Source organism: Haliotis asinina, chromosome 5 (assembly GCF_037392515.1).
Source record: "Haliotis asinina isolate JCU_RB_2024 chromosome 5, JCU_Hal_asi_v2, whole genome shotgun sequence".
Taxonomy (NCBI): Eukaryota; Metazoa; Mollusca; class Gastropoda; order Lepetellida; family Haliotidae; genus Haliotis; species Haliotis asinina.
In genome coordinates this window covers 25,265,188-25,292,821 of record NC_090284.1, presented here as the reverse complement: position 1 = coordinate 25,292,821, position 27,634 = coordinate 25,265,188, and the positions used below count along the sequence as shown (strand labels likewise).

General features: G+C 38.2%; 1 protein-coding gene across 5 annotated transcripts in view; it reads right to left on the bottom strand.

Moving 5' to 3' along the window:
- Window positions 1-27,634, bottom strand: part of LOC137283267 (uncharacterized) — a 133,756-nt gene that overhangs the window by 33,498 nt on the left and 72,624 nt on the right. For all 5 annotated transcript variants that reach the window (XM_067814695.1, XM_067814700.1, XM_067814698.1 and 2 more), the window contains 33 exons: window positions 26,934-27,134; window positions 26,121-26,341; window positions 25,587-25,705; window positions 25,225-25,346; window positions 24,744-24,935; window positions 22,910-23,136; window positions 22,321-22,451; window positions 22,008-22,135; window positions 21,295-21,486; window positions 20,917-21,110; window positions 19,987-20,120; window positions 18,940-19,061; window positions 18,426-18,620; window positions 16,996-17,225; window positions 16,366-16,496; window positions 15,070-15,197; window positions 14,137-14,334; window positions 13,527-13,726; window positions 12,620-12,750; window positions 12,290-12,387; window positions 11,504-11,694; window positions 10,583-10,713; window positions 9,845-9,969; window positions 9,122-9,316; window positions 8,131-8,336; window positions 6,825-6,961; window positions 5,907-6,022; window positions 5,296-5,493; window positions 4,930-5,131; window positions 4,073-4,237; window positions 3,456-3,595; window positions 2,266-2,382; window positions 1,761-2,019 (listed from right to left, as the gene is read on the bottom strand). In XM_067814695.1, the coding sequence (XP_067670796.1) occupies window positions 1,761-2,019; window positions 2,266-2,382; window positions 3,456-3,595; window positions 4,073-4,237; window positions 4,930-5,131; window positions 5,296-5,493; window positions 5,907-6,022; window positions 6,825-6,961; window positions 8,131-8,336; window positions 9,122-9,316; window positions 9,845-9,969; window positions 10,583-10,713; window positions 11,504-11,694; window positions 12,290-12,387; window positions 12,620-12,750; window positions 13,527-13,726; window positions 14,137-14,334; window positions 15,070-15,197; window positions 16,366-16,496; window positions 16,996-17,225; window positions 18,426-18,620; window positions 18,940-19,061; window positions 19,987-20,120; window positions 20,917-21,110; window positions 21,295-21,486; window positions 22,008-22,135; window positions 22,321-22,451; window positions 22,910-23,136; window positions 24,744-24,935; window positions 25,225-25,346; window positions 25,587-25,705; window positions 26,121-26,341; window positions 26,934-27,134 (5,476 nt within the window). The remainder of the gene's footprint in view (window positions 1-1,760; window positions 2,020-2,265; window positions 2,383-3,455; window positions 3,596-4,072; window positions 4,238-4,929; window positions 5,132-5,295; window positions 5,494-5,906; window positions 6,023-6,824; window positions 6,962-8,130; window positions 8,337-9,121; window positions 9,317-9,844; window positions 9,970-10,582; window positions 10,714-11,503; window positions 11,695-12,289; window positions 12,388-12,619; window positions 12,751-13,526; window positions 13,727-14,136; window positions 14,335-15,069; window positions 15,198-16,365; window positions 16,497-16,995; window positions 17,226-18,425; window positions 18,621-18,939; window positions 19,062-19,986; window positions 20,121-20,916; window positions 21,111-21,294; window positions 21,487-22,007; window positions 22,136-22,320; window positions 22,452-22,909; window positions 23,137-24,743; window positions 24,936-25,224; window positions 25,347-25,586; window positions 25,706-26,120; window positions 26,342-26,933; window positions 27,135-27,634) is intronic.

Sequence of the window (27,634 nt, the reverse complement as noted above, 5' to 3'; positions counted from 1 at the left end):
AGTAGTGAACTTAAATAACTTTTTACTGTCTGTTGTGATCTTCATTAAACACTAATAATCAAATACAAGTTGTTGATCTAGCAAGAAATGAGAATAAACAACTGAAATACAGTCTCAGGTATTTGCATGCACTTTCAAGACCATACATCTGTCCAAGACTAATGAGGTGTTCTGCATATTATCTTTAGGAATTCTGAAGCCAGTTAATAGGTCTGGTGTTATTTTCAGGCATTACAAAAATTCCATCTACACTTGCCCTCAGCAATTGTAAATTTACACACATAAAAAACATATGAGGTTGTACACAAGATCAACTCTTTCATAGACATTTATGAAATAAGAGAAGGTGAAGACACGGAGGCATTTATGAACATTATCTTCCTCAACATGATATTTTATGGGCTAAAACATCATCATCTTCTTCAATCTCTGCAGCATATCATCTTCTTGTTCATGAACATTGTCTTAATCATTCTCTGCAGCACGTCATCTTCTTGTTCATGAACATAATCTTCCTCATTCTCTGTAGCATGTCATCTTCTTGTTCATGAACATAATCTTCCTCATTCTCTGTAGCATGTCATCTTCTTGTTCATAAACATAATCTTCCTCATTCTCTGTAGCACGTCATCATCATCTTCATGAACATAATCTTCCTCATTCTCTGTAGCATGTCATCTTCTTGTTCATGAACATAATCTTCCTCATTCTCTGTAGCATGTCATCTTCTTGTTCATAAACATAATCTTCCTCATTCTCTGCAGCACGTCATCTTCTTGTTCATAATCATAATCTTCCTCATTCTCTGCAGCACGTCATCTTCTTGTTCATAAACATAATCTTCATCATTCTCTGTAGCATGTCATCTTCTTGTTCATAAACATAATCTTCCTCATTCTCTATAGCGCGTCATCTTCTTGCTCATAATCATAATCTTCCTCATTCTCTGCAGCATGTCATCTTCTTGTTCATGAACATAATCTTCCTCATTCTCTGTAGCATGTCATCTTCTTGTTCATAAACATAATCTTCCTCATTCTCTGTAGCATGTCATCTTCTTGTTTATGAACATAATCTTCCTCATTCTCTATAGCGCGTCATCTTCTTGCTCATAATCATAATCTTCCTCATTCTCTGCAGCACGTCATCTTCTTGTTCATAATCATAATCTTCCTCATTCTCTGCAGCACGTCATCTTCTTGTTCATAAACATAATCTTCATCATTCTCTGTAGCATGTCATCTTCTTGTTCATAAACATAATCTTCCTCATTCTCTGTAGCATGTCATCTTCTTGTTCATGAACATTGTCTTAATCATTCTCTGCAGCATGTCATCATCATCTTCATGAACATAATCTTCCTCATTCTCTGTAGCACGTCATCTTCTTGTTCATGAACATAATCTTCCTCATTCTCTGCAGCACGTCATCTTCTTGTTCATAATCATAATCTTCCTCATTCTCTGTAGCATGTCATCTTCTTGTTCATAAACATAATCTTATCATCTTCTTGCTCATAAACATTATCTTCTTGCTCATAAACATAATCTTCCTTATTCTCTGTAGCATGTCATCTTCTTGTTCATGAACATAATCTTCCTCATTCTCTGTAGCATGTCATCGCCTTGCTCATGAACATGTGGAATGAGAAACAGTGACAATGAACTTGTTAATGCATTTCACAATAGAAAAATTAGTGTTACTGATGAAGGAGCTGATATAGAAAAGCAATTGTAAATAAAAACCCAAAATCTCCCCACCTGCCAAGAAGCTGTTAGTGGCTGAGAGTTTGAATGCATGTTTTTCCATTTCCTCTTCTGAGACTGCACCAACGAAGCGATCGAGTTCCATGCAGGAGGTGTAGTTGACGAGGAGGTCAGCAGCAACCTTCATACCCTTCATGCTGCTTGAGTTGAAGTTGCCAGACTCGAGGGCATCAATACCTGTTAAAAGTTCTTTGGCATCAAGGCCAGAGGTCTGTTTCAGCAGCGACGTAATGAAGTCATTCTTTAAAACTTCCTGAAAAATACAAGTGAAATACAAATTGAAAAAAATAAATTTTACATATAAAAACATGTTCCATCTAAGACAATGTATTAACTATATCAATAAAAAGAACATGCATATTTTTAGTTTGGTGTGTAATTCTTCTAGTAAAAGAAAATTCTTTGCAATGAAAATTAGTCTTAATTCTCTTGGAGAGATCTCTTGCATATATCAGATGCAAACACTCTACCAAGTTGACAACCAACCCTTTAAACTTACCTTGACTGAGCCCATTTTCTTGGCTCTGTCAGTCATTGCCATAAGATTGGGAGTCCCATCTGACCAAATCTTGGCCACTCTCTTGACATCCTTAAGCACATCAAATACTTTGTTGGCCTGGAATGAGAGAGTGAGTTAGGTTGAACACTGACAGACCAGTCTCCACAGCTATTAAAGGACAGAGCACTAAGAAACAAATAACTGGGTCTTTACTATTTCACATTTGAAAATAATGTTTAGGTGAACTCATCATTGAATCACTCACAGAAGACACACATGTACACGCATGTGCAGAGGAGACGTAAGGATAGAAAAGGCCACAGAGGAGTGCAGGAGGAGAAAGGGGAAGTTAATGAGAAGAAAGAGGTGAAGAAGAAAGAGGAGTGAAGGAGGAGAAAGAGGAGTGAAGGGGAGAAAGGACTGAAGGAGAAAAAGGAGTGAAGGAGAAAAGGAGTAAAGGAGTAAGAGGAGTAAAGGAGTGAAGGAGAAAGTGGAGTGAAAGAGGAGAAAGTGGAGTGAAGGAGAGAGGAGTGAAGGAGAGAGAGAGGTGAAGGAAGAAAAAGAACAGTGAAGGAGAAAGAGGAGTGAAGGAGAAAGAGCAGTGAAGGAGTGAAGAAGAAAGGAGTGGAGGAGAAAGAGGAGTGAAGGAGGAGAAAATGGAGTGAAGGAGGAGAAAGTGGAGTAAAGGAGAGAGAGAAGTGAAGGAGAGAGAGATAGGTGAAGGAAGAAAGAGTGAAGGAGAAAGAGGAGTGAAGGAGAAAGAGGAGTGAAGGAATGAAGTAGAAAGAGGAGTGAAGGAGAAAGTGGAGTGCAGGAGAGAGAGGAGTGAAGAAGAGAGGAGTGAAGGAAGAAAAAGAGGAGTGAAGGAGAAAGAGGAGTGAAGGAGGAGAAACAGGAGTGCAGGAGTGAAGTAGAAAGAAGAGTGAAGGAGAGAAAGTGGAGTGAAGGTGAGAGAGGAGTGGAAGAGAAAGAGTGAAGGGAGAAAGAGGGTGAAGAACAAAAAGGAGTGGGGAGGAGAAAGAGGAGTGAAGGAGAAAGCAAAGATAAAGGAGGAAAGGAGGTAGAGGAGGAGGAGAAAGAGGAGTGAAAGGGGGGAGAGAGGAGTTGAAGAATAGAAAGATGTGTGAAGGAGGAGGAAGTTAGCTAACTGTGAGTCTGAAGCCTCAAGTTGACACTGTGTGTAAACCCACCTGGCCAATGATCTCCCGGGTGAGTGGGGTGTCAGGGGTGAACAAGATCTTGCCTCTCATGATGGGTTTTAGGTATGCCCAGATTATGGAGCCCAGGTTCTGAGACTGGATATCATTGTACAGTTGTTGACAGAAGTCACCTGGGCACGTCAAACATTGTGGTTAGGGGAAATATGTGGTGCACAACGACTTTCAAAGAAAATCTAGTATATGGATCTGACAACAAACACATAAGAAAAGGGGCTAAAATAGAGTTTTACACTGCCCTGAACACGATCCCAAAATAACAGATCAAGATTGTTTCAAATAAGTATTCCCGTTATCATAATGCCAAATACAGAGTATACACCTTGGTAACCACAGTTTTCTTGATTGATTTAACGGTCATGAAACAAGTTAACAAGACGATTGTTAAACCTGTGTTTAGACAAGGAAATGATTTGTTCAAAATCATATTACCATATATAGAACTCACATCTCACTGTATTTACAAACTCTGAGTACTAAAGTGCTTTTATCCCCAGGGAATGAAAATATTGCACATCCATCCGAAGGTATTGTACATAATTTGATATCAAGTCACTACGGGGATGACATCTGGTGTCTGTTACTCCTACCTCCATTGTCCTTGTCAGCTTCAGCCAACTCACTGAGCTCCTGCTCACTGGTGGTGACCTTGGCACCATTGCCCAGTACAGATGCTACATTGAAATCATCCCCAGCAAGATCCCCAGGCTTCTTGCCACACAGAAGAGGTTGGATGGAGTCCATTGTATTGGCACCTGTATGTGATCAGGATAAAATACTGTAACCATTTGTAACAGCCATTCATTGATCACCCATTTAGGAATATAGTTGATCATTCCAGTTAGCAGAAAGAAATTGGCAAATGGTGAAGAGTATGACCATTGGCATAAAATGACTTTTGACTTGAAATATCGCTGGTTTGCATTTAGTTCTTCATACTGTTCTCATTCAGTTGCTAGTTGGTGAGCATTTCCCTATTATCTACCATAGACATTTTGGCAGATGTTTTTCACTACCACCTCCTCAGCATGAACCAATCATCTACCAACAGCGATACTGGCAGATGTTACCAGCCATCTGCTGTATGGTGAGCAGAAACCAATCATCTACCTACAACTATCTGCTGCACGGTGAGCAGAAGCCAATCATCTACCTACAGCCATCTGCTGCAAGGTGAGCAGAAACCAATCATCTACCTACAACTATCTGCTGCATGGTGAGCAGAAGCCAATCATCTACCTACAGCTATCTGCTGCATGGTGAGCAGAAGCCAATCATCTACCTACAGCTATCTGCTGCATGGTGAGCAGGAGCCAATCATCTATAGCTACCTACAGCTATCCGCTGCTTGCTGAGCAGGAACCAGTCATCTACCTACAGCCATCTGCTGCTTGCTGAGCAGGAACAAAGCAACTAAACAATGACTAAATTTGCTACACCTTCTTACCAGTCTGTGCTTGAGGCAGCTTGAAGAGTTCCCCCAGCATCTCACTACTCTTGTAATTCATGGTAGTGCTCTTTCCATTCAGAAGTTCTGCAGCATGGATGAGGTCCTGCTGGGCTTTGCTGAGTTTAGCAGCCACATCAGAAGCAGCTTCCGCCGTGATATTGGCAGACTTAAATATGTCATCACCAGAAAATGTGACATACTGAAATTGAGAATAGTTGAACTGATGAAACATCCACATTGATTGATCATCCACTGCTCCAACATACTTGTCATTTTAACAATGTGATGCATAAAAGAATTCAGTAGCAGGATGGAGACTCTATTTCAGGAATCACTGAGCCTCAGTGTAAATGCACAACTTACCCTTTGCAGAAGGTCTCCTAATGTAAGATGAGGGATGAGCATGTTGGCAATATTCACCGCAACTGTCTCATTGACACGACACAGATCATCAGTTATCTGTGTGATGTTGAGTGTGGAGGTGGTGTTGAGTGACAGAAGTCTGTTGAACATTTCAGGGCAGGGGATATTGGCATCCAGGATGTAGGAGCTGTTCAGGAACTAGAACAAACCATGGTCAGTGAAGTGTCCGCTCAAAACAATTTGTGTCGTAATGCCAACAATGGATAACAGTAAAAAAATAGTTCAACATTTTTCAATGTACCATTTCAAACAATTTAATGTTAGCATTGTTTGACTTGATTTAGGGATTGCATAGCATGTCAGATAATGTGGGTATTATTCACATTCTTTGAAACATATACCACTTCACTATGAGATAGGTGTATTTCAATGACTTTGGTAAACAAAGAAGCAAAAAACTGTACATAAGAATTTTAAAACAGCGGACCTAGCACGATCACTTTTGCCTCAAAGAAAATATTAATAGCTCACCTCACTAATTTGCATTGAATAATCATCTTTTGCTTAGTTGTTTTTATTTTTCTTGGGCAATATGTGACTTATATACTGACCACATTGATAGAAAATGTTCCCTCTAGGACAGTCCTTGCACTACTTGGGGACATGCCCATCTGTATCAGGTAGTTATACACAGTTGTAGGGTTCTTCAAGAAGTCAGACACAGTCACTGAAATTTAAAGGGCGTTTGACTATGGTAGCTTATAGAAACTGCAAAGCAGAAATATATTACAAAAACAAAACATTTCCATGGTTGGAGCAGTATCAAATTCTGCCTGGTTCACATAACCCTATATCAGTATTTAGAATGAACATGAAGCTGCTGCATTTTTTAATCCCTAATTCTAAGGAAGAGTGGAGTTCTAACTATAAGACACTGACAAACTAATCATTAATAGAAGTAGAATAGAGTGGAAAGTAGGCCCTGCAGGTTATACAGATACAGTCAAGTCTCATTAATCTGGCATTGTCCGGTGCACAGGAAAAGTGTCGGATTACTGAGACTAAATTATGTTTATTCAATTTGTTACCAACAAAAGTGTGGATAAAGCTGATTGTCGGATAAACATAGGTTCATTTAATGAGACTTGACTCTATAGGGGTCCGGAAGAAAGGGAGAGTAGGAGGGAGATCAGCTTCAACACAGATCGTCACAGGTCCCAGCCTATGATGTAAATCATCAAAGGTCACAGTTCTAAACATTAGGCAGTTGCCTCTTGTGATACAGGATTAGCTGGTCAGGCTCGCTAACTTGGTTGACACATATCATAGGTTTTCAACAACACAGATCAATGCTCATACTGTTGATCACTAGATAGTCTGGACGAGACATAATTATTTATACAGCTGGAATATTGCAATAAACTCCTGCAATAAACATGGTTTGCTGAAGATCAGTTCTAACCAGGATCATCACAGTTCTCTGCTTATGATGTGAATTACCAAAGATGTTTTAAAAGACTGTTACTCACAAGCCTCTAAGAAGTATGACTGCACAATGTCCAGCCCAGCAAATCCCCGAATGAAGATTCCAATCTCTTTCAGCACTGTGTTAGCTTCACTGCTGGCAGGAATGACCTTCCGGATGTCTTCTAGGATGTTAGTCAGGCTGGAGGGAGGGAAGCAGGGCATTATCATCACATGCATTATCATCATGTGCATTATCATCACGTGCATTATCACCACGTGCATTATCATCACTATGCCTGTTTGAAGACATAGAGCTTAATAAATATTTACATAATCTCCCCTAAAAGAGTTCAGTGTCAGTCTGCCTCAATTACACTGATGTTTTTAAAGTAGGTTCTTTAAGATCAGGACATTTGATATAATCCTACCTTTGTACATAGGTGATGTCTTAAAACAGATGCTAAATTGCTTGTACCACTCACTCACTGACACCCACCAGCACACAAACTTGCTCATCCACACATCTGCTCACCCACCCACCTGCACACCCACCCACAAACTCACTCACTCACCTAAAAAAAAAAGACAAGACCACATATCATGGCATATACTTTACATGAAAGAAATCATGCTCTCAGCCAAACTTTCAGAAGGCATTACACATTGTTTTCCTGACTCACTGCACTTACAACATTGCCATGCTTTGTACAGTCTCTCAAGAAACTCATGGTATGTCAGTTAGTCAAAAACACTGTCTACTTTTCTGAAGACCAAAAAATGTGAATAAAAAGTTAAGCACCACCCAGTATATTTTGCGAAAATATAGGTTGGCACATAGGAAATCTTTCAGAAAAAAAGAGCTATCATAATTTGGTTTAGTACTTTTAGTTTAAAAACAAAGCCATTATGGAAATTATCTTTTACTTTCAACAGGATACCTGCACTTTTGTACAACATGCATTTTCTTTTCCTCAAAAAGCTTCTTTTGAAAAGTCAAAATCAGAAATGACTGGTATATGGTCACATCATTGTCATGTTTAACGAGTAAAACCTAAATTTAATAGTCTTGTATAAGCACAACAGGAATAGTAATTTTGGCACTCTGGAATAGAGCAGAGTCATCATATCTGTAACAATATTTCCTTTAATTGTAAATACAAATGATTATGACATCCCTAAAACAGTAAAAAACAGTATGGATTGGTCTTCCCAATTAGTTCCTATGATATCATTGGGACCCCCTTTGTTGAACAGTTGAAAACAACCCTCAGTAGATGACATATTTATTTTATTGACCTAAAATGTTCAAGGATCAAGGATCATCAAATTGCCTTCATTACCATTGTACACTGAAGAAAATCAACATACCTCTGAACTATTCTCTCTGGGCCAGATGACATGAGGAATCTGTCAATCTTCGGAATATTCTGACGAAGTTTATCAACATCAAAGCCATCACTGAATATTCCAGCAATCTCAGTCACAAACTGGAGGTCAGACACAAGGTTCAGTACGTGGTTGCTGATGTTGTTGAAGAACTGCTGATTCAGGCCGAATGAGGTTGCTGCGAGAGTCTAACATAGAGAGAGAATATGTTAAAGAACCATAGAACACTGCTGCATATATATATATAGCTGTTATGGCAGCCAAGTAAGACATCTACAGCTCACTTGATAAATATGTGATATATATATACACGTATGGTTGACAAGCACGTGTGACATATATTGTTGACAAGCACGTGTGACATATATTGTTGACAAGCATGTGTGACATATATTGTTGACAAGCACATGTGACATAAATTGTTGACAAGCACGTGTGACATATATTGTTGACAAGCACGTGTGACATATATTGTTGACCAGCATGTTAGCTATAGACAGGTAGCCGACTTCCTTCCATTTTATGACAGACAAATAGTTTACAAGCATATAGTTTACAATCACGAGACTTATATTGTTTACAAGCATATGAGACATATTTTGTTTACAAGCATGTGCGACATATAGTTTAAAAGCACATAGTTTACAATCACGAGACTTATATTGTTTACAAGAATGTGAGACATATTGTTTACAAGCATGTGTGACATATAGTTTACAAGCATGTGAGACATATCGTTTACAAGCATATAGTTTCCAATCATGAGACTTATATTGTTTACGAGAATGTGAGACATATTGTTTACAAGCATCTGAGACATATAGTTTACAAGCATGTGAGACATATATTGTTTGCAAGCATGTGAGATATATGTAGCTGATTCCTTCATAAATATGTGAGACATATATTATTGACAAGCATGTGAGATATATCTATCTGACAAACAGTAAAGGCAGACATTGCCAGGTCTCACCTGCTGTATGATGCTAGTCACTTCAGCAGCACTCTTCAGGGCTGTGGCCGTGGTGAGGGAATCATTTGTACACAGGAGTCTACTGAGAGTGGGGATGTCTGTGACAAAGTCCGGGAGTGTGAGGACCTCACCCAGGAGGGTGGCATTACACAGGGTCTTCTGGATCTGCTCCACAGGCTGGTTCAGGAACATTGCCTACACAAACCAACCCACATTCAGATGACAGAAAATGACAGTGGCTACTGGGCCAAGAAAATTCAAGTTGATTAATTGGTTTTAGGTTCCCATTTAAAACCACTATCTATAAGTCTACAGCTGTAGTATAACAAATAGATTTAACGGGAAATATTCAGATTTCAAATATTTAACAATTGTACCAAAGAAATAGATTCAGTTTAAACTAATATTGCACAAAAAGTCAAGAAAACATGCATACAATTATAATTCTGCACAATTTGGCCTTAACTGGAAATAAAACATGTTAATTTGGAATTAGCAAGTGAGTGAGAATGGTTTGACACAGCTTTCAGCAATATTCCAGCACTATCACAGTGACAGACCCCAGAAATTGACTTTATACCCATGTGGGGAATGAAACTCAGGTCTTTGGCATGCCATGCGAATACTTTAACCACTCGGCTACCCTAGTGCCCTGTTCATATGGCAATACCAACGCTATTGTTACGTTACAGACAACAAGGATATTTGGATTGGATTCTGTACCGCATCCAGGTTGATAGAGGACTTGAGGAGGGATGAAACCAGTTCAGGTGACAGTCTCAGGATTCCTAGTAGATAGTTCTCCACAGAAGTGTCATTCTTCAACAGGTCAGAAAACTTCAACAGAACTGAAAAGAAATAATAGCACTGATGAGAACCCATTAAATGAAGAGTGAATAGATTTTCCAATTAAAGAGTGAGTGAATTTAGTTTTACATCGCTTTTAGCAACATTCCAGCAATATCACGGCGGGAGACACCAGAAAATGGGCTTCACACAATGTACCTATGTGGGGATTGAACCTGGGTCTTCGGCGTGACAAGCAAAAGCTTCAACCACTGGGCTACTCCAACCAATTAAACACGCCTAATTAGGGACCATACATCCATTTTATGAAGAAGCCTGAAGTGTTTATTATAAAACAACTGCAAAACATAGACTTTCAATGAATGCTTTCAAAATACTAACACATCCTTAATCTGTTGTGTACAAAATAGTACGCTTCCTGACAAAAACAAGTTGAGAGAATATGTTTTTAGACACATCCTTAATCTGTTGTATACAAAACTGTATCTTCTAGACAAAACCAGTTTGAGAGCATATGTTTTGAGTCAGTTGCAATCTTTCACAGACATGTCATAATATTACGATATGTATAACATCATTTATCTTACTGATTTACTGTCCTGTATTAAATACCCTTTGAACAGCTATTGCATATATCAAATAAACTGAACATACCAGGTCTTTGTTCCAGGAAGACTCTCAGGGCAAAGTTCAAGACTGGTGCAAGACTGCCTTCTGAATTTATCAACTGTCTTAGAGATGGATCTTGGATAAGAGTCATCAGATCAGTAGCAACGCTGAAGGCACTGAAAGTATGAAATAAAGGAGTCAGTTCATGTTCATTAGGGACTTGTTATTGCATGTGTTTTGAAACATGTATCGTCATGTGCCAGCCAACCAACGGATAACACTTTTGTGTAATGGCTACCCGGTTAATGGCATATTCTAGCAGGCTGAAATACTGGATTGTGATTGGTTAATCAAAATCACAAGATATATCACTGATTTTCTAAAAGAGTATTAAGTTTTAAAATCGGAATTATGCACTTATGGTCAAATGGAGATAAACGTACTGTGACGAAATCACAGGTATGTAACGAAATTATAATACCTCTAATTTTTTTATTTAAATCAAATTTAGATCTGTCATAATTTCGTTATGTACCTCTGATGTTCCAACACTGTATGTTTATCTCCTAATAGTACCATAAAAACAGAAAGCTCCTAATTCTGTTTATCATCTACCACAACTGTCATCACGTACCATCCAACAAGAAAGTTCCTATTCACAATCTATCGTGTCTCTTCATATTTTCTGTGGCAGTAGAGTAGTCAAGTGGTTAAAGCACTCATTCATCACACTAAAGACACAGGTTCAATTCCCAACTATGGTACAATGTGTGAAGCCCATTTCTGGTGTAACCTGCTGTGACATTGCTGTAAAAGCAGCAAAAAACTAAACTCACTTACTCTTCAAATATTCTAGTACCTATGCTGAACACCTTCACTTGAACTACCAAGAGTGGTACCACATTTTGTCTACCCCAAACAATCTCAATCCTCCTTCATTTCGACTAAGAATCATAAAGCAAGCACCTGTTAAGGCCTGCAGCTAAGCTACGGAAGTTCTTTGAGCTGTCCACAAAACACTGTCCCATCTGGTCCCAGTCTGGACCATTGCCCATGATGAAGGTACTGTTGATGACGTTCCACAGGTTCTCCCCTGCCTGATACATTGCCGAGCATCGCAAATCATCGGTGCCACTGGGGCTCATTGTAGGGCTTATCTGGAATCAGACACAGTACATCAATATCAACCAATCATTAGCTCTTGGAACCAGACCTGAAGATTGGACATGCGCACAATCAATCCTGATGGGTGTTTAAGCAATGATAAAAATCATGGCATACAATGTCACCTGAATGGAGCAAAAATATATTTTAGCAAAGAAGAAGGAACTGTTTGGATATCAACATCAATTAGTAATGTTTCTTGAGTTTTACCATCTTTTAAACATTTGACCCAATTCAAGTCTTAAACTCTAAAAGTTCATTTCAAACAATTCCTGCTGCTTGAAATGGTTCAGAAAGATGAACACATGTATAGTGACCAGCAAAAGAAATGCAACTCTAAATGTTTGTCACGTTTTTGAATAGATGACATAGAGAAGAATGTTTGCTTTCATGAAATTTCATTTTTTTGAAAATTGTGTTTCTTTTACTGTTCAGTATATACATAATATTGCTACAATGTGAGATAGAGAACTATCTCATTATCTGTTTGCAAACTATGATCTCATTATCCATCTGCGAAACTATCTCATTACCCATCTGCGGAACTATCTCTATTTTCCTTTGAGAAAGTGTCATGGTTGCTGATACCTGTGTGAGAGAATCCCAGAATCCACTGTCTTTCAGGATATCAACAGCACCACTCAGATTTGCGTCTCGCATCAGAGTACACACAAACTCATCAGCAACTAGAAGGTAAATGTTGGCTATAAATCTTACAAAAACAGTTTGTATTGCATCCAATATTAATTAAAAACATCATATCTTATTATCATAAAATTCAGAGAAAGCTGTTTCATTTTTTTCCTCCTTCCTTTAAGTTTTCTCAAGACAAAAATCTGTAAAAAAATGTATAGAACTGGTCTGGCCTAAGGAATTTTAAAAAGATGTTATTTATGTAAGATTTAAAAGCATACAGACCTGAAAGCAGTGGCATCTGATCTGCAATCATCTTGATGTTAAAGACAGTCTGACTTATGATTGGTTGAACTTCACGGAACATGTCAGTTCCTCTTAGGAAGGTCACAAGGTCATTACAGACAGCTATACCACTGAAAATAGGAGAAGTACACTTTGTTGACTGTGTATTAGCAGCACTGCAACATTAGCAACACATTGTCATTGTGATACACATTTACAGCTATCAGTCATATTACCACAATACCCTCAATGTTGCCAATACAATAGTTATTGAGTAAATGTTTTCAGTTATTTGCTCTTACTGTGAAATACAACTTCTTTTCATGTTGTCATTATTAGGATCATGCCCCAATGCCCCAATGCCCTAATGCCCCGATGCCCCAGTGCCCCGATGCCCCTAATGTCATTGCACAAAACAGCCCTAGTCCTACATCAATCCTAATTCTGTGTTAAGGTGTATGAGGTTGGGTTGGTTGGTTTGTTGTTTAAAGCTGCACTCAGCAATATTCCAGCCATATGGTGAAGGTGTGCAAACAATTGAGTTTGGATCAGACAATCCACTGATCAACAACATGAGTATCAATCTACACAATTTGGATACAATGATATGTGTCAACCAAGTCATTTCTTAAGACAAACAGAGATTGCTAAAGACTAATTCTAACCCGGATCTTCACAGATTTAAGGGAGGTTGGGATGACCTTATTACCGGGATCTCATTGTACAATGGCACCCAGTTCCACAAACCAATTGTAAAACTGTGACATCCATAACTTTTAAAGAAATCTGAAGTATGTTAAAGTTTTGTCTTACTGCCATGATTAATTTGTGGAATCGCATCTCGAATTATAACATTAAAGCACAGGAAGACAAGCGATAATGAACACTGATGCCTTTGCCAACCTACCTGGCCATGGTTGGGGTCTGGAGAGTCTGAAGGGTGGCGAGGATAGGATTGAACCATGTCATAACTGATGTGCCATTCACCCTGACATTCGAGAGGTTCTCAAAGTTACCAATTAGTCGAAGTGTCGTATTGTATACTCTGTCCCACAATGGCAAGCCAAACGTGACATTGGATTTCTGAGGTGCCATCAGTGCTTCTAACTGTAAAGCAATATATACATATCGAAATCTTTTTTCATCATCATGAATCTCATCATTTTTCAAGCATCTGTATCATTTTAAATTAAGTCAGGTTTGGAGGGCAGTCTACAGTTTTAGTGTTCCCTTAACATATGTCACAATTTTTACTATTTTGGAAAAGCAAGATGATTTCCTACGAGAATGTTTTGTTATTGCTGATGAAAGCAAGGCCTTTGTATGACAATTTTGTTTTGGAGAAGAAAGTAAATAGAATATACTTGATGATTTACTGTAATTAATACAAAAAATTACTGATATCCAAGGGGGTTAGTAATACTAAAATTAATTTCATACATCAAAATAAATCAGGTGAGGAAAGGAGATTTTTTAGGTTAACGAATGTTAGAAAAGATTGGAGACTATAGACCTACCTCTTTCAGGACTTTACCAGCGTCTAACAGGCTGATAAGTTGTTCCAAGCTGGATGTCTGGTTGAGAGCCATGGTGCACATAGCTGTCTGGATAGCCCCAACATTTACCCCACTTGAGAAATTAAATGTTGAACTGAACAAGGCAGCGTCACAGAGAACGTTGACCCATGAGGTAGGATTGGACAGCTGGTTAAAGAACTGTAAGAAAAAATATAATGAGTGCAACTTAGATATTGGACTATTTTAGTCACACCTGTAACTGTATTTAAAATGTTCCTGTGAAAATTTGTGACCTCTTATTCAATGGCCATTAATCACATTCAATCCAATATGGATGCCTTGAACAACATTCTATCCAAAGATGACTGCCTTTAATCAATTGATGACTGCTTCTAACATTCATTCGATTCAAAGATGGCTGTCTTTACCAACATTCAAACAAAGGATGTCTCTTTTTAACAGCGTTCAATACAAATAAGGCTGCCTTTAATGTAAATGACAATCAATTCGGTGATAGTTGGTTTTAAAGATGACAAATGTTGATGAGACATGCATTGCAGATAAAACTTGTGTTACCAATTTGACCATATTATTTTACTTCACGTTATGGTGATGATATTAATGAAATAATGTTTATTGTTCCAAGCCACACTCTCAAGTCATGTGACAAAGATTTGTGATAATCAAATGAGAATCTCTCAATCCAGAGCATCTAATTACACAATGCATCATCAAAACTGACCAATCAATCCACAAAGACAACTCTTCCAACATCCATAAATTGCTAAATGTGTACATCACTACCAGTACTCATCATCATATAAACACTCAGATGCAGTGGAGTGAGTGATTGTTTTAATACAACTTGGAATATTTAAATACTTTTAAAACTGTGGGATAGTCAATACAGACACCTTCTCCTTCAGTACTTACTGTGCTAGGGTTGAAGGCAGCAGTAAGTAACTCCGCAGCAGTGTCTTGCCCAACAGCTGACGCAAGGAGTCTGGCAACTTGATTTGAGTCAGGGAAGACATCTTGTAGGTATATCACAGAAGTAGAGTCTGAAATACAGGGAAAGCTAATTGAGGGGAATTACACTTATGTTCCATGTCAGTATGATACACAAAAGATATTGATAATAATGATAATAGCAGCGCACATTCCCTTCACTGCATAAATTTCTGCACAAAGCATGATTTCAGCTCAACATTTAAACACGCACATATATATTTATGCAGTAACAAGGGAGGCTGATGTTTATGAATCATGAGTAAAGAGATGGGACTTCACGATTGGTTTTATAGGTATCAAGACTTCCAGGGGCTTTTGGGTCAGATGGTTCAGAATTCCACAAGATCAAATCAGTGAACACCGAGGATGAGATTAGCTCAGACATGTATGGAGGACTTCGACTAAGGCTCTTTGAGGCTTTGAATATCTATAAAACTAGTAGAAACAAACCATTTCTTTCAAAATGAAAAGGAGCCCCGGTCAGAAAGAAGATTCAGAACCTGAACAAAAGTAGACTTGCTCTATTTAGAACTTTAGCACTGTAGAAGGGCTGGTCAGAAGGGCAAAATAATGCATTTCAGGAACTGTGAGATAGACTTAAGTCTGACCATGAGGAGAATTGTATGTGGGGCAACTGGATCCACCAGGCAGGTGGGTTTGTTCAAAATTGTCTCTATGCACCAAGCAAAAAATGGGTACCAGGTAGGATAAGTCATGTGACTATAAAGTTTCTATGACTAATAATCATAATCTCCATTTCCTGTGATTACAAAAACCTTTCTGTACCATGACCTCAGCAAGAACAAAGTCCTTCAGAAGTATATAATCACATTATATATCTCTGATTTTCCAGCACTGTATGATTTTTAAAAAATCTTATTAACATGGTTATGGTACAATGGAGATAAACATATTGTGTTGGAAAATCAGAGGTATATATCAAAATATTTTATTTCATTTAAAACCTCACACTACATATTTGTTTTAAATTTAATATGTTTATCTCCTAAATGGTTTTATAGGTATGTGTAGCCTGACAGAGATTGAAATTTCGGAAAATGTCTGCATGTTGTGATATGAAACAAAACCATGACAGTGGTTATAGTGAGCAAGTTATTTGACCAAGTAAAATGTCAAATTTTATGGTATTTTGAAATAAGAAAAGGTCATATAGGCTGTGGTACTTTTTGTAAATTCCATTATTGTTGGTGCACTTACTGGTGAACTTCTCCATCATGCCATTTAGGTATGAATTCACTGTCCCAACAAAATGAATTATCTGTTTAAATGTGGACCATGCTTTATCTGGAGATGCACTGATGTCCACCATCTTCATCACACCAAATGACCTGTAACACATGGAATCACCCCTTCAGTAAACAACTCATGTCAACAGGGAACAAATAGCCTATGTTGAATTGGGTGAGTGAACATTTAACAGTTTTAGCAATGAGTATTTGTGTAACAACATGTTGATTCATGAATTATATTATTGATTTAATTCAGAACACATTGATTATTAGTTATGGAAATATAATATTATGTTTTTATTATCACAAACATATGAAACTATTATAGATCACATTTATTATTAGTTATGGAAATATAATATTATGTTTTTATTATCACAAACATATGAAACTATTATAGATCACATTTATTATTAGTTATGGAAATATAATATTATGTTTTTATTATCAAAAATGTTTACTTGTAGTCAAAAACATTATGTCTGATAAAAATGTTATATTATCATCATCAAAACATATGAACCATCAATATCTTATCATTGATTCACAGTCAGTTGGTTTGGACAATGTTTTCAAGTCATTTTCAAAAACAACCCACGTTTGTAACATATTTCCAAGGACTGATTTTCCAATACTGTTCCAAATTGCTTCCAAGCTTTCCCCAGGATTGATGGTTGTCATATTCATCGTCATCATTCCACCATTCTCGGACATGAACAGTTTGATCATCTTCTCAAGGTCAGACAGAAATTGTACCCATGTGATGTCAGTTGATAGTGGAGTCAACGTCGTGCTGTTTAAACTGTAGTTAATCTGAAGGCTGGATAGCTGAAAACAGTTTTATAATTTAATCTCAGTCCAACAGAAGCACATCAGTACTTTATCCTAATATGAAGAACACACATTTTTATGTGTCATTTCAGAGTAAGCGAGTGGCTTAATGAGTATAGTTTTAAGTTGCTTTTAGCAATATTCTAGCAATATCACAGCAACGGACACCAGAAATGGGCTTCTCACATTGTACCCATGTGGGGAATTGAATGCAACAATACTATACAGATATAATGTACTAATGCCTGTACCAAATCATCACAATGAAAGAAAAATTGAAAGTTACCCTACTTCAAGGATTTAGTTGAGAAACCAATACCTATGACTGTTCTATTGATAACTTCATCAAAAGTAGAATCTAAAGTGAACTTCATAAATATTATTGCACAATCAACATTTTCAAGTCCCCAAATCCACCTCCGATTGACACTGTTAAATTGACAGTGAAACTCCTCCGTGAAGATCCAGGTTACAGCTGATCTTCATCAACCCATGCTTGTTATAAGAGGCAAGTCACAGGATCAGTGGTCAGACTCACAGATTTGGTTGACATGTTATCATACCCCATTTGCATAGATTGACATTCATACTGTTGATCATTGGATTGTCTGGTCCAGTTATTTACAGACTGCTGATATATAGCTGTAATGTTGCTGAGTGTGGTGTCAAACTAGCTTGACTGTATGATCCAAATTGTCACCGCTTACAAGGAGTCAGTTTGGCTGATAACCAATGCTAATCCCAATCTTCATGGGTTATAGTTGCAGAGTTGCAGTCAGTGTGCACCATTCATGGTGCAATTATCAGTACATTTTACAATAAATAAACATTGAATGAAGAATTTATTTTAAATCTAGGGAACAACAGAGTTAGGGTAGTTGTAAAAACCACCCAGGGGACATAACTCTATAAGGGTCATTTGAATTAATGTGTCTATAGGGCATGCCAGTCAAGTTAATTTTATGTTGAATTAGTTCATTCAAATTTTTTAATTTCATATTGTAATCTTATATACATGATCTTTTTTTGAATAAGGAATAAGGTAAATTACATAAGTGCTGATAGCATTATTGAGCAAAATGCATCATTTCTTTTTTCAGAGAATTGTGTTGTGAAATAGTGCCTGTTTATCACAAATGCATGTCAGTTTAAAGCAAATAAGGATAGCACAAACTGAGATGATATCAGCAGACTTACTTTCGATGAGAGCCCATATATCTCCACATTCTGTAGACCCAACTGTCGCAGTTTGGGAACCCACATGGAGGGAGGGTCATGGCATAGGACGTTGGCTATGCCTGGGTTGATGAGTGGAAGCACGTATGACTCAACTAGGGTTGTGTTGCACAGAACATTGGAAATGAACCCAGGATCTTTGGAAATACTTTTGAACTGCAAAATAAAACAAATGTTGACCATGAAGCTAAAGATTAAGTCTCAGTGTATCAATAATATTTTTCTACATTTAAGAAAGAAAAAAAGAACATTGGAAAGAAAACCGACAGTAAAATTCAACATTTACATTCTGACACATTGTGACAGACTAAGAAACAGACATCCAGTTTTAAGGACACTGGTATAGGACTGAAGAAAACAATATAAGACCTTAACATTTTTAACAATAGTTTCTACTGACAGACAAAGAAAGAGAAGTGCTGTTTTAAGGACAATGATACAGCAAACAATAAAAGAGCTGAATGTTTCCACTTACCATTGGTTTAACAACAGTCTCTACTGACAGACTGAGCTGTGTTTCAAAGCTACCCATGACCTCTATTGCCTTGATAATCTTCATTGGGTCAGTCAGCATGGATGTGAAACTCAGGCCATTATCTGAAGACACAGATGAGTACCATTCAATATATCACACATATGCACTCACTGATGTATGGATAATGTTAATCCTTATGCAGTATGGAAATGTTAGGTACAAATACAAAATGACTTTCAGATGGAGGTCTGTTGTAACAACCGTTACATGTGGGATTACACTTTCTCACTAAAGCAGAGATTCTAGATTTGGGAAAAATTTATACTGAACTTGGAAATGCTACAACTGACATTAAACACAACTTTCAAGCACAAAAGCTGTTTAGAGACATAAAAACCTTATATTACATGACCTAAGGACACACTAGTTCAAGCATTCCTAAAGGGAATATGGTTCAAAATAAAGGTGTCCATTCTCGTGGATGGCCCTCCCGAGTAACATCCGTGTCAGTTCCTCACAATTTGGTCCAGTTCCTAGTAATCCTATACTGATGGAAGTGCTTCTCATATTTTACCAAATGATATGTTTTTGGATGTCATACAGTGTTTTTGAATGTCATACAGTGTTTTTGGATGTCATAAAGCATTTGCTCTTGCTGTAATGGGGGTGTTGCTTCATAATGACTTGTGTTGAAGGTAAAGTTGTCTTTAAAAAGCTGGTGACATGTTTTACAATTGTTCATTCGACAATTGAGAAAATAACAACTATTCATCCAAAACCTATAACACAAAGATACATTGACATCTGTCACACACCATGTGCTGGGAATGTTGCATACACATGAGCATGTCATCACGCTAATCACCATAACAACAACAATAATTACAAAAGTAACCATAGTAACAAAAACAGAACTTACTGAGATTACACCACACAAAGACAAGGCCATACTACCAGTAGTGTTTCTGAGAAAGTGACACTTTTTTCAATTAAAGTTTTAGATTGTAATATATCTCAGATATACAAGCCAGCTTGTCCTGGACTTACCCTTGAGAATCTGGAGGTAGTGGGAGACAGGCATGAGCATGAAGGAATCAATGCCACTGAGGACAGACTTCAGTACCACATCCTCTTGGGTCTTGTCCAACACCATGCCTAATGGCTTCAAGAGGGTGAAGATCCTGCAAGGAAGAAGTGAACAGCATTGTCAACCACTGACATTAGTTCTATACACTAACAAATTGGTTCTGTGGATCCTAAAGTTTATGATTATTATTTTTTTCCAAATGTTCCTTCACAAGTATATTATTCACTAGATGAAATGAACGAGAGTGAGTGAGTTCATGCCACTTTCAGCAATACTCCAGAAACATCACAGTGGGGGAGACCAGAAATATGCTTCACCATGCGACATCACAAGAAGCTGCACCAAAACATGTTGATGTCCATCTTTTATTTTATATATACAATCACAAATTCTAAACCTGATCAAACAGACATAGTTTTGCACCTACATATTAGTGAATATTCTTTTACATCTGAGTTTCCAAATTACAAAAATTAGAAGTCAGCATTTGTTGATGTGTATCAATGTTGTAAACGGGAGAACACAACATGGATGTACAAATCTTTATCAATTTTGTTACCTTGTGTTTCAAGAACAGATCTTGGATCAGCTTAAATTTGAGAGATAAATTTCTGTTTTCTTACTATACAGTATTTATACATTTGGTGAGCTGTAAATTCCTATCTTCATAAGAATGACGTATGTTGTGACATCATGTTTACATGGAATATCTTGTACATGTACTCGTATCAGTTGTATCATCTAAGTTAAGAAAGAGGCAAGTGAGTCACATTTAACACCCTGACTTTGAACCGAATTTTATGTATGCCAGCAAATACTTATTGGTGTGTTGGGAAATCTGAAAGCATTCTGAACTATTCTCACTATAAAGTTCTATGTCATTAACTTACAAAGAAGGATCTTTGACCAGATTATTGAGAGAGTTGAGTAGGCTGGAGTAATCGAACATATTCTTGAGTCGTTGTGAAACCTGGATATTGGTCTGGGCAATCTCTGTGACCAACTGACTGAACCTCTCTGTGCTGGCTGTGTATCCTGTAAAATCTGGAGTCACCTCACCTGAGGCATTCCAGATGTCAGTGATCTGTGGAGGGATGAAAACAAATACAAATTACACTTGAGACTTCATAGACTTTTTACAATTAATATTTTACTTCCAATGCCATGTGACTTTAGAAAACAAGCAAAGTTATTTAATGAGTTCCATGAGCTACTGTAATGCATGGCAATTCTACACAGACAAAAGTGAAACAACCCTGAATCATCACCTGTTGTTGTATCTTCTGATAATCCACAAGATTACTGAGCTCCTGAGGTAGTTCCGTCATATATGTACAGAGAACTGTCTGCAGGTTCCTCGCCACAACGGTGGGGGTGCTGCTGTTGGAGATAAATGCTGCCACAGACCCATCCTGACATCGTGAAGTCACCACTGACTGATCGCTCATCAGTTCTATAATCTGGTAAGAAAAAGGAATACTGAATTCTGCGGGCCAAGTGTTCATTATTTTGGTTCATATTTCATGTTTCAAGTTACGAGCACCTAGGACACAAACATTCAGCTGTTACTCATTAGTTAAACTACATAGGTTAAATTGAAAACAGGGTTTCTGGAATATCAAGGTTACTCCATATATTAAAACCCAAAAGATATGATTATCATAAGTATGCAAATCCATGACTGTTCAATTTAACAAGGCAGATTAGCACATGAGATTTGGATTTGACAACAGAGGAGAAATATCTGTGTTTTCTCCTGAATAAATAGAAACTTGACATCTTCTTTTCAAAGCCTTATTCTCTAAGTCAATAAATGAAGACAGAACTTGACATGCTGGTAATGGTATATGGTCACACTCAGATGATCTGATCTCACTTTACTGACTCATTCAAATATAGCCTTATACCTGCATGCCAATCTGCCAATCCTTCCAGGCCTGTAGACCAGCATTCACTGACTCATTCAACTAATGGATCATACCTTCTGCATGTCAATCTGTCCATCCATCCAGGCCTGTAGACCAAACTTGGTGACATTGATGTAGGCTTCCATTAGTGCCAACAGAGCTGGGGACTTGCCAGCCAGTGTGTCAAGAGAGATGTTGCCACCTGAAGAAAACAGACTCTTAGAATCAGTAATGTTTGGAGTAATAGTGCCAAAACATCTGTTCTTTGTTTAGCATGGCGGATACTGCCACTGGGAAGGGAGGTAATTGTTACAATCAATCTAGTTTGGACATGCAAAAAGGTTTCATGAGTTTGTTGGATCTAGAACAAAACGCTACTTCAAGTACCTCTAATGTCCTCTAGTCTGTCGTTGACGACGTCCATGATGACCTTCATGGTGTTGACCGAGCGGGCCATTGAGTCAGCAGCAGCACGGTCGGGGATGGCTGCCCAGAATAATGTGTTCATTGTTGGAGACCTGTGTGCAATATGGAATAGTCAAAGTTAGTTGGGTCAGTATCTGGAGAGGAATCATCACATAAATCTGCTCATCTTACATTTAGAACATGGTTCAAACCACAACCTCCGTCTTCCAAATCCTTCACAGTGACTCACTTCAGTAGAGCATTGGATGGTCAATACATATAAAAGAAATTGGTTATAGGGCATGTTAGAATACCTATGTTTGTGCAGTAGGTATACTAACAGAACATTCCATGGGCTTTAATTTTTTCAATAGTACCATTAGATTATGTAAGAGGATGTTGGACATCATTACGCAAGTAATCATTTGACTAGTTATACGACAAATGTCACTACCTTCAGTCTTGAACATCTTAATGCTATGGTTTCAAGAGGATCTTGGATTTCGTAATGCCATGGCTTCAAGAGGATACTGAATATCAGTATATATGCTATGGTTTCAACCATACTCACAGTTTAGATGACATCTGCGTCAAAAGTTGTGTGATGGTGCCTGGGAAGCGGCTCAAAACCTTCTGGAATCCAGTGACATTGACAAAGTTTTCTGCAGACAGGGAACTGTTCAAGAGGCTGTTGACATATGCACTGAGGAGGTTGATTGTGTTTGTGAGGTCAGAGGTCAGCTCTGTGGTGTTCACAGTCAAAGTGCCTCTTTCCATCTCAGCCACCAGAAGCATAATCTGTATTCACATCAAACAGACATGTTACGTGTTGGAGAGACATGACATGAAAGGGAGATGTGCCATGATGGGCTGATATGACATGATGGGGAGATGTGCCATGATGGGCTGATATGACATGATGGGGAGATATGACATGATGGGGAGATATGACATGATGGGCTGATATATGATGTACAGATATGACATGGTAGGCAGATATGACATGATGGGGAGATATGACATGATGGGCAGATATGGCATGATGGGGAGATATGACATGATGGGCTGATATATGATGTACAGATATGACATGGTAGGCAGATGTGACATGATGGGGAGATATGGCATGCTGGGGAGATATGACATGGACAGACATAACATGATGGGGAGATATGACATGATGGGCTGATATAACATGATGTACAGACATGATATGATGGGGAGATATGACATGGACAGACATGATATGATGGGGAGATATGATATGGACAGACATGACATGATGGGCTGATATAACATGATGTACAGATATGACATGATGGGGAGATATGACATGATGTACAGACATGGTATGATGGGGAGATATGACATGGACAGACATAGCATGATGGGGAGATATGACATGGACAGACATGACATGATGGGGAGATATGACATGGACAAACATGAAATGATGGGGAGATATGACATGATGGGCAGATATGGCATGATGGGGAGATATGACATGATGGGCTGATATATGATGTACAGATATGACATGGTAGGCAGATGTGACATGATGGGGAGATATGACATGATGGGCAGATATGGCATGATGGGGAGATATGACATGATGGGGAGATATGGCATGCTGGGGAGATATGACATGGACAGACATAACATGATGGGGAGATATGACATGATGGGCTGATATAACATGATGTACAGACATGATATGATGGGGAGATATGACATGGACAGACATGATATGATGGGGAGATATGATATGGACAGACATGACATGATGGGCTGATATAACATGATGTACAGACATGACATGATGGGGAGATATGACATGATGTACAGACATGATATGATGGGGAGATATGACATGGACAGACATAGCATGATGGGGAGATATGACATGGACAGACATGATATGATGGGGAGATATGACATGGACAAACATGAAATGATGGGGAGATATGACATGGACAGACATGATATGATGGGGAGATATGATATGGACAGACATGACATGATGGGCAGATATGACATGATGGACACATATAACTTCACACAAGAGGAATTAAAAAATATCAACCAGTATCAGATAATAATCCTGCTGTATAATTGTTGCCTCCAAATTCCTCAACTCTGGACAGGTAACCAGTTGTTAACATCAGAACCAATAGCTGGGGAAGGATGAGATTAGACTAACCATCTGATCTTGATCTCATCAAGTTACATGCCATGGACTCGTCACAGGAGAGTCAGTGAGTGAATTTAGTTTCATGTCGCTTTTAGTAACATTCCAGCAATATTATGGTAATGGACAACATTTGACCCATGTGCTTTAAATGCGAGGCTACCCCACTGCCCAATCGCTCGAGAAATATGGCTGTAGACGTGGAGCACACACTGACCTGCTGGTAGAACTGGTAACCCTGGGCTATCCCGGTGATGGACTGCCACCTGATGACAGTGTTGTTGATGGCACACATCTGCTGCTGCAGGTACTGCAGGGCTGATGTATTGGATGGGCTTACAAATGCATCCCATAATGTACTGCTACAGAGAGTAGTTTCAGGATCTGGTGACTGCAACAGCTCCTGAAGCTGAATGGAAACCAAGTGATTTGAAAAATAAGCATTTGAAATATGTAAATTTTATGTTATCAAGTTAAGTTTAGGTCAAAAAGATAGTTTGACTGAGTTTGGTTTAGTTACAGCAGCTTTTCAGAAGTCAAACACTCTTGTTAAACCAAAAGTCAATAGTGCTGACCGCCACTGAAAATTTGAGTAGGCCTAAGATTGGTTCCAATCCTGGCACAACTAAGGTATGCAACTTTTCACAGAGCTACACAATCTTCTGCCTGCATGCATCATTCAGAGTATCTAGCCATACCTTGTCTGGTTTGATCTGGAGTTGAAGAACCTCCTCCAACCAGCGGGGATCTGACATGATTGGAAGAAGAACACGACCCAGTTCAGTGTTCCTCATAAGCAGCTCAAGGCTCAGAGGCTGACCTGTAGCAGGGAATCATCATCATCATCATCATCATCATCATCAAAAATGATACTATGAACAAGGTTTTACTGTTACTCATAATGACTAAGAAAGATTATGATAAACAAGAAATTAATTTGCAATGGCCTTCGTCCATTGTTATCAAGAGAAATGTTTGTAATAATGCCAACATTAGGAAGAAAATGTTCTGGAAATAATATCACAGAATATGCGCTGACAAGAGAGAAAAGAGATTTGACCTGATATTCTTTTGAGGTTGTCATTGAAGTACTTCAGATACAGATCCAAGATCTTGAGAGATATAGCCATGGCTTTCCAGTCAGATGAATTCCCAAGACTTTGCTGAAGTGAATCAAACCTGCAAAACAAGATGGAAACTTCCCTCAGTTATCTGCAGAAATCTGAATAATAGAATTGGATGTCATCAACTAATTTGCCTTGGTCTATTGAAAATGTGACAAAAGGTCAAAACTTTAACAATAAGCCATTTGAATGAGCATAAGTGGACTAAAAAGCACAAATCTATAGCAATAATAATAGTAAAAATGTGGGCTTATATGGCACTCATATCAGTCACATTGCTAGCTCACGGCACTACATACATTACTATAATAGAATAATGACTTTATCCCATTTCTGATACTCGATCAATAGTCCTTACATTGTCAGCATACGACACCATGACCACCATTAAATTGTTACCAGTGCTGAAGATATTCATAACTAAAAGCTGAAAAAACCCCAATAAACCTACCACAATACAGTTTACTTACAGTGAGTTTATGTAAGCTGGGTAGTCCCTCATGGCTGCAGCAGATTGCTGCTCTGACACTTGAAGCAATGCTGTCATGTTCAGCTGGGATAAGCGTTCAAGGTCATAGTCGCCAAAGGTGACATTTCTCACCCCCACCAGTTCCATGATTTTGTTGTTCAGCTGCTGGTACACTGCCATGTAGGATGTCATGTTGAATGGCTGACCGCCCATCTGCTGAAACTATAGGACAAAACACAAATGTTTTCATTTCTGTTCCTTGAGTTTCAGTTCAGTGCACCTTTACTAGGGTCAAATTTCATAATGGGTGTATGGAGGGGTTGAGGGAGAACAGGCCGAGAGATACAGGTGACATTTATCACTAGTGAAACCTATAACATGGATATGCTGGGAAGCATTATCAGCGAAGATCAGGAACTCACCCCATGAGAAGGGAAATGAGTCTCTGAGGACTTAACCACCTGGTGATGTGCCACCTCTTTTGTTCCTTGACTTTGAAATAAATTATAATTCCAAATATTTGCAGAGCCATATAATAAAACTGCAAATAAGTTTACTTCATCCCTGGATTAGAGTGATTTATTCAAGCCATTAAATCTTGAATAGCCAAGTATCAATTCATCTACATGTTGATCATGATATTAATCTATAACGTCTGTAAGAAATGAACTATACATTTTCACATAATTACCCAATGTAGAAAATACACAAAGTCAGCCATCTAACCCCCTCAGCCTCTGTGGATTCCACGAAAATGGAAGTCAGACAACTGGTACTGTAGATCATATACTTCATGCTATCTGCTCTCACTTACTTTTGCAATCAAAGCTGATACCATGAAGTTTGAGTCCAGCTCCTGAGCCATGCTGGTGAAGTTAAGTCTACAAAGCTGGGGCAGGAGGCTGGACAGGTTGAAGCCTGGGGCCACACTGAAGTATTGCCGGAAAACTGTCTCATCACAAAACAAGCTGGCAAGCCGTTGTGGGTCAGACACAAATGCAGAAAAGGCCATTGTCTGAAATATAATGGTGACAGTACTGTCATTGTGAGTTAGAAACTGCAATGATGCCCAAATGATAAATTAATGTTTGCACAAATGATAAATTAACTTTCAATGAGAAATAATTTTTTGTATGGATGTATAAATCTAGATTTTAATTCTAACTTAATCTCCATTTTCCAAGTTCATCCGGAGCATGGTGATTGATATGCAACTTTGTTAGTCAAAGGCAATATTCACACTCATCAACAGAACAGTCTATATAGATTACAGTACACCCATACACCAGACTCTAACCACCTATGGATTAAAATCGCGTGGAAACAGGATGTACCTGTTTAAAAACATGAAGTCACAGATGTCTATCAGATATTTGTGTTTTTCTGACAGGCTAAAAATCATTATTAGCACTAACCAGGATCTGAAACCATGACTAAGGGAGGCAACATTTGTGGAGCAAATTACAGTATTCCAAAGAATAAATATCACCATAAGTATAATAAGAAGCTTGATTC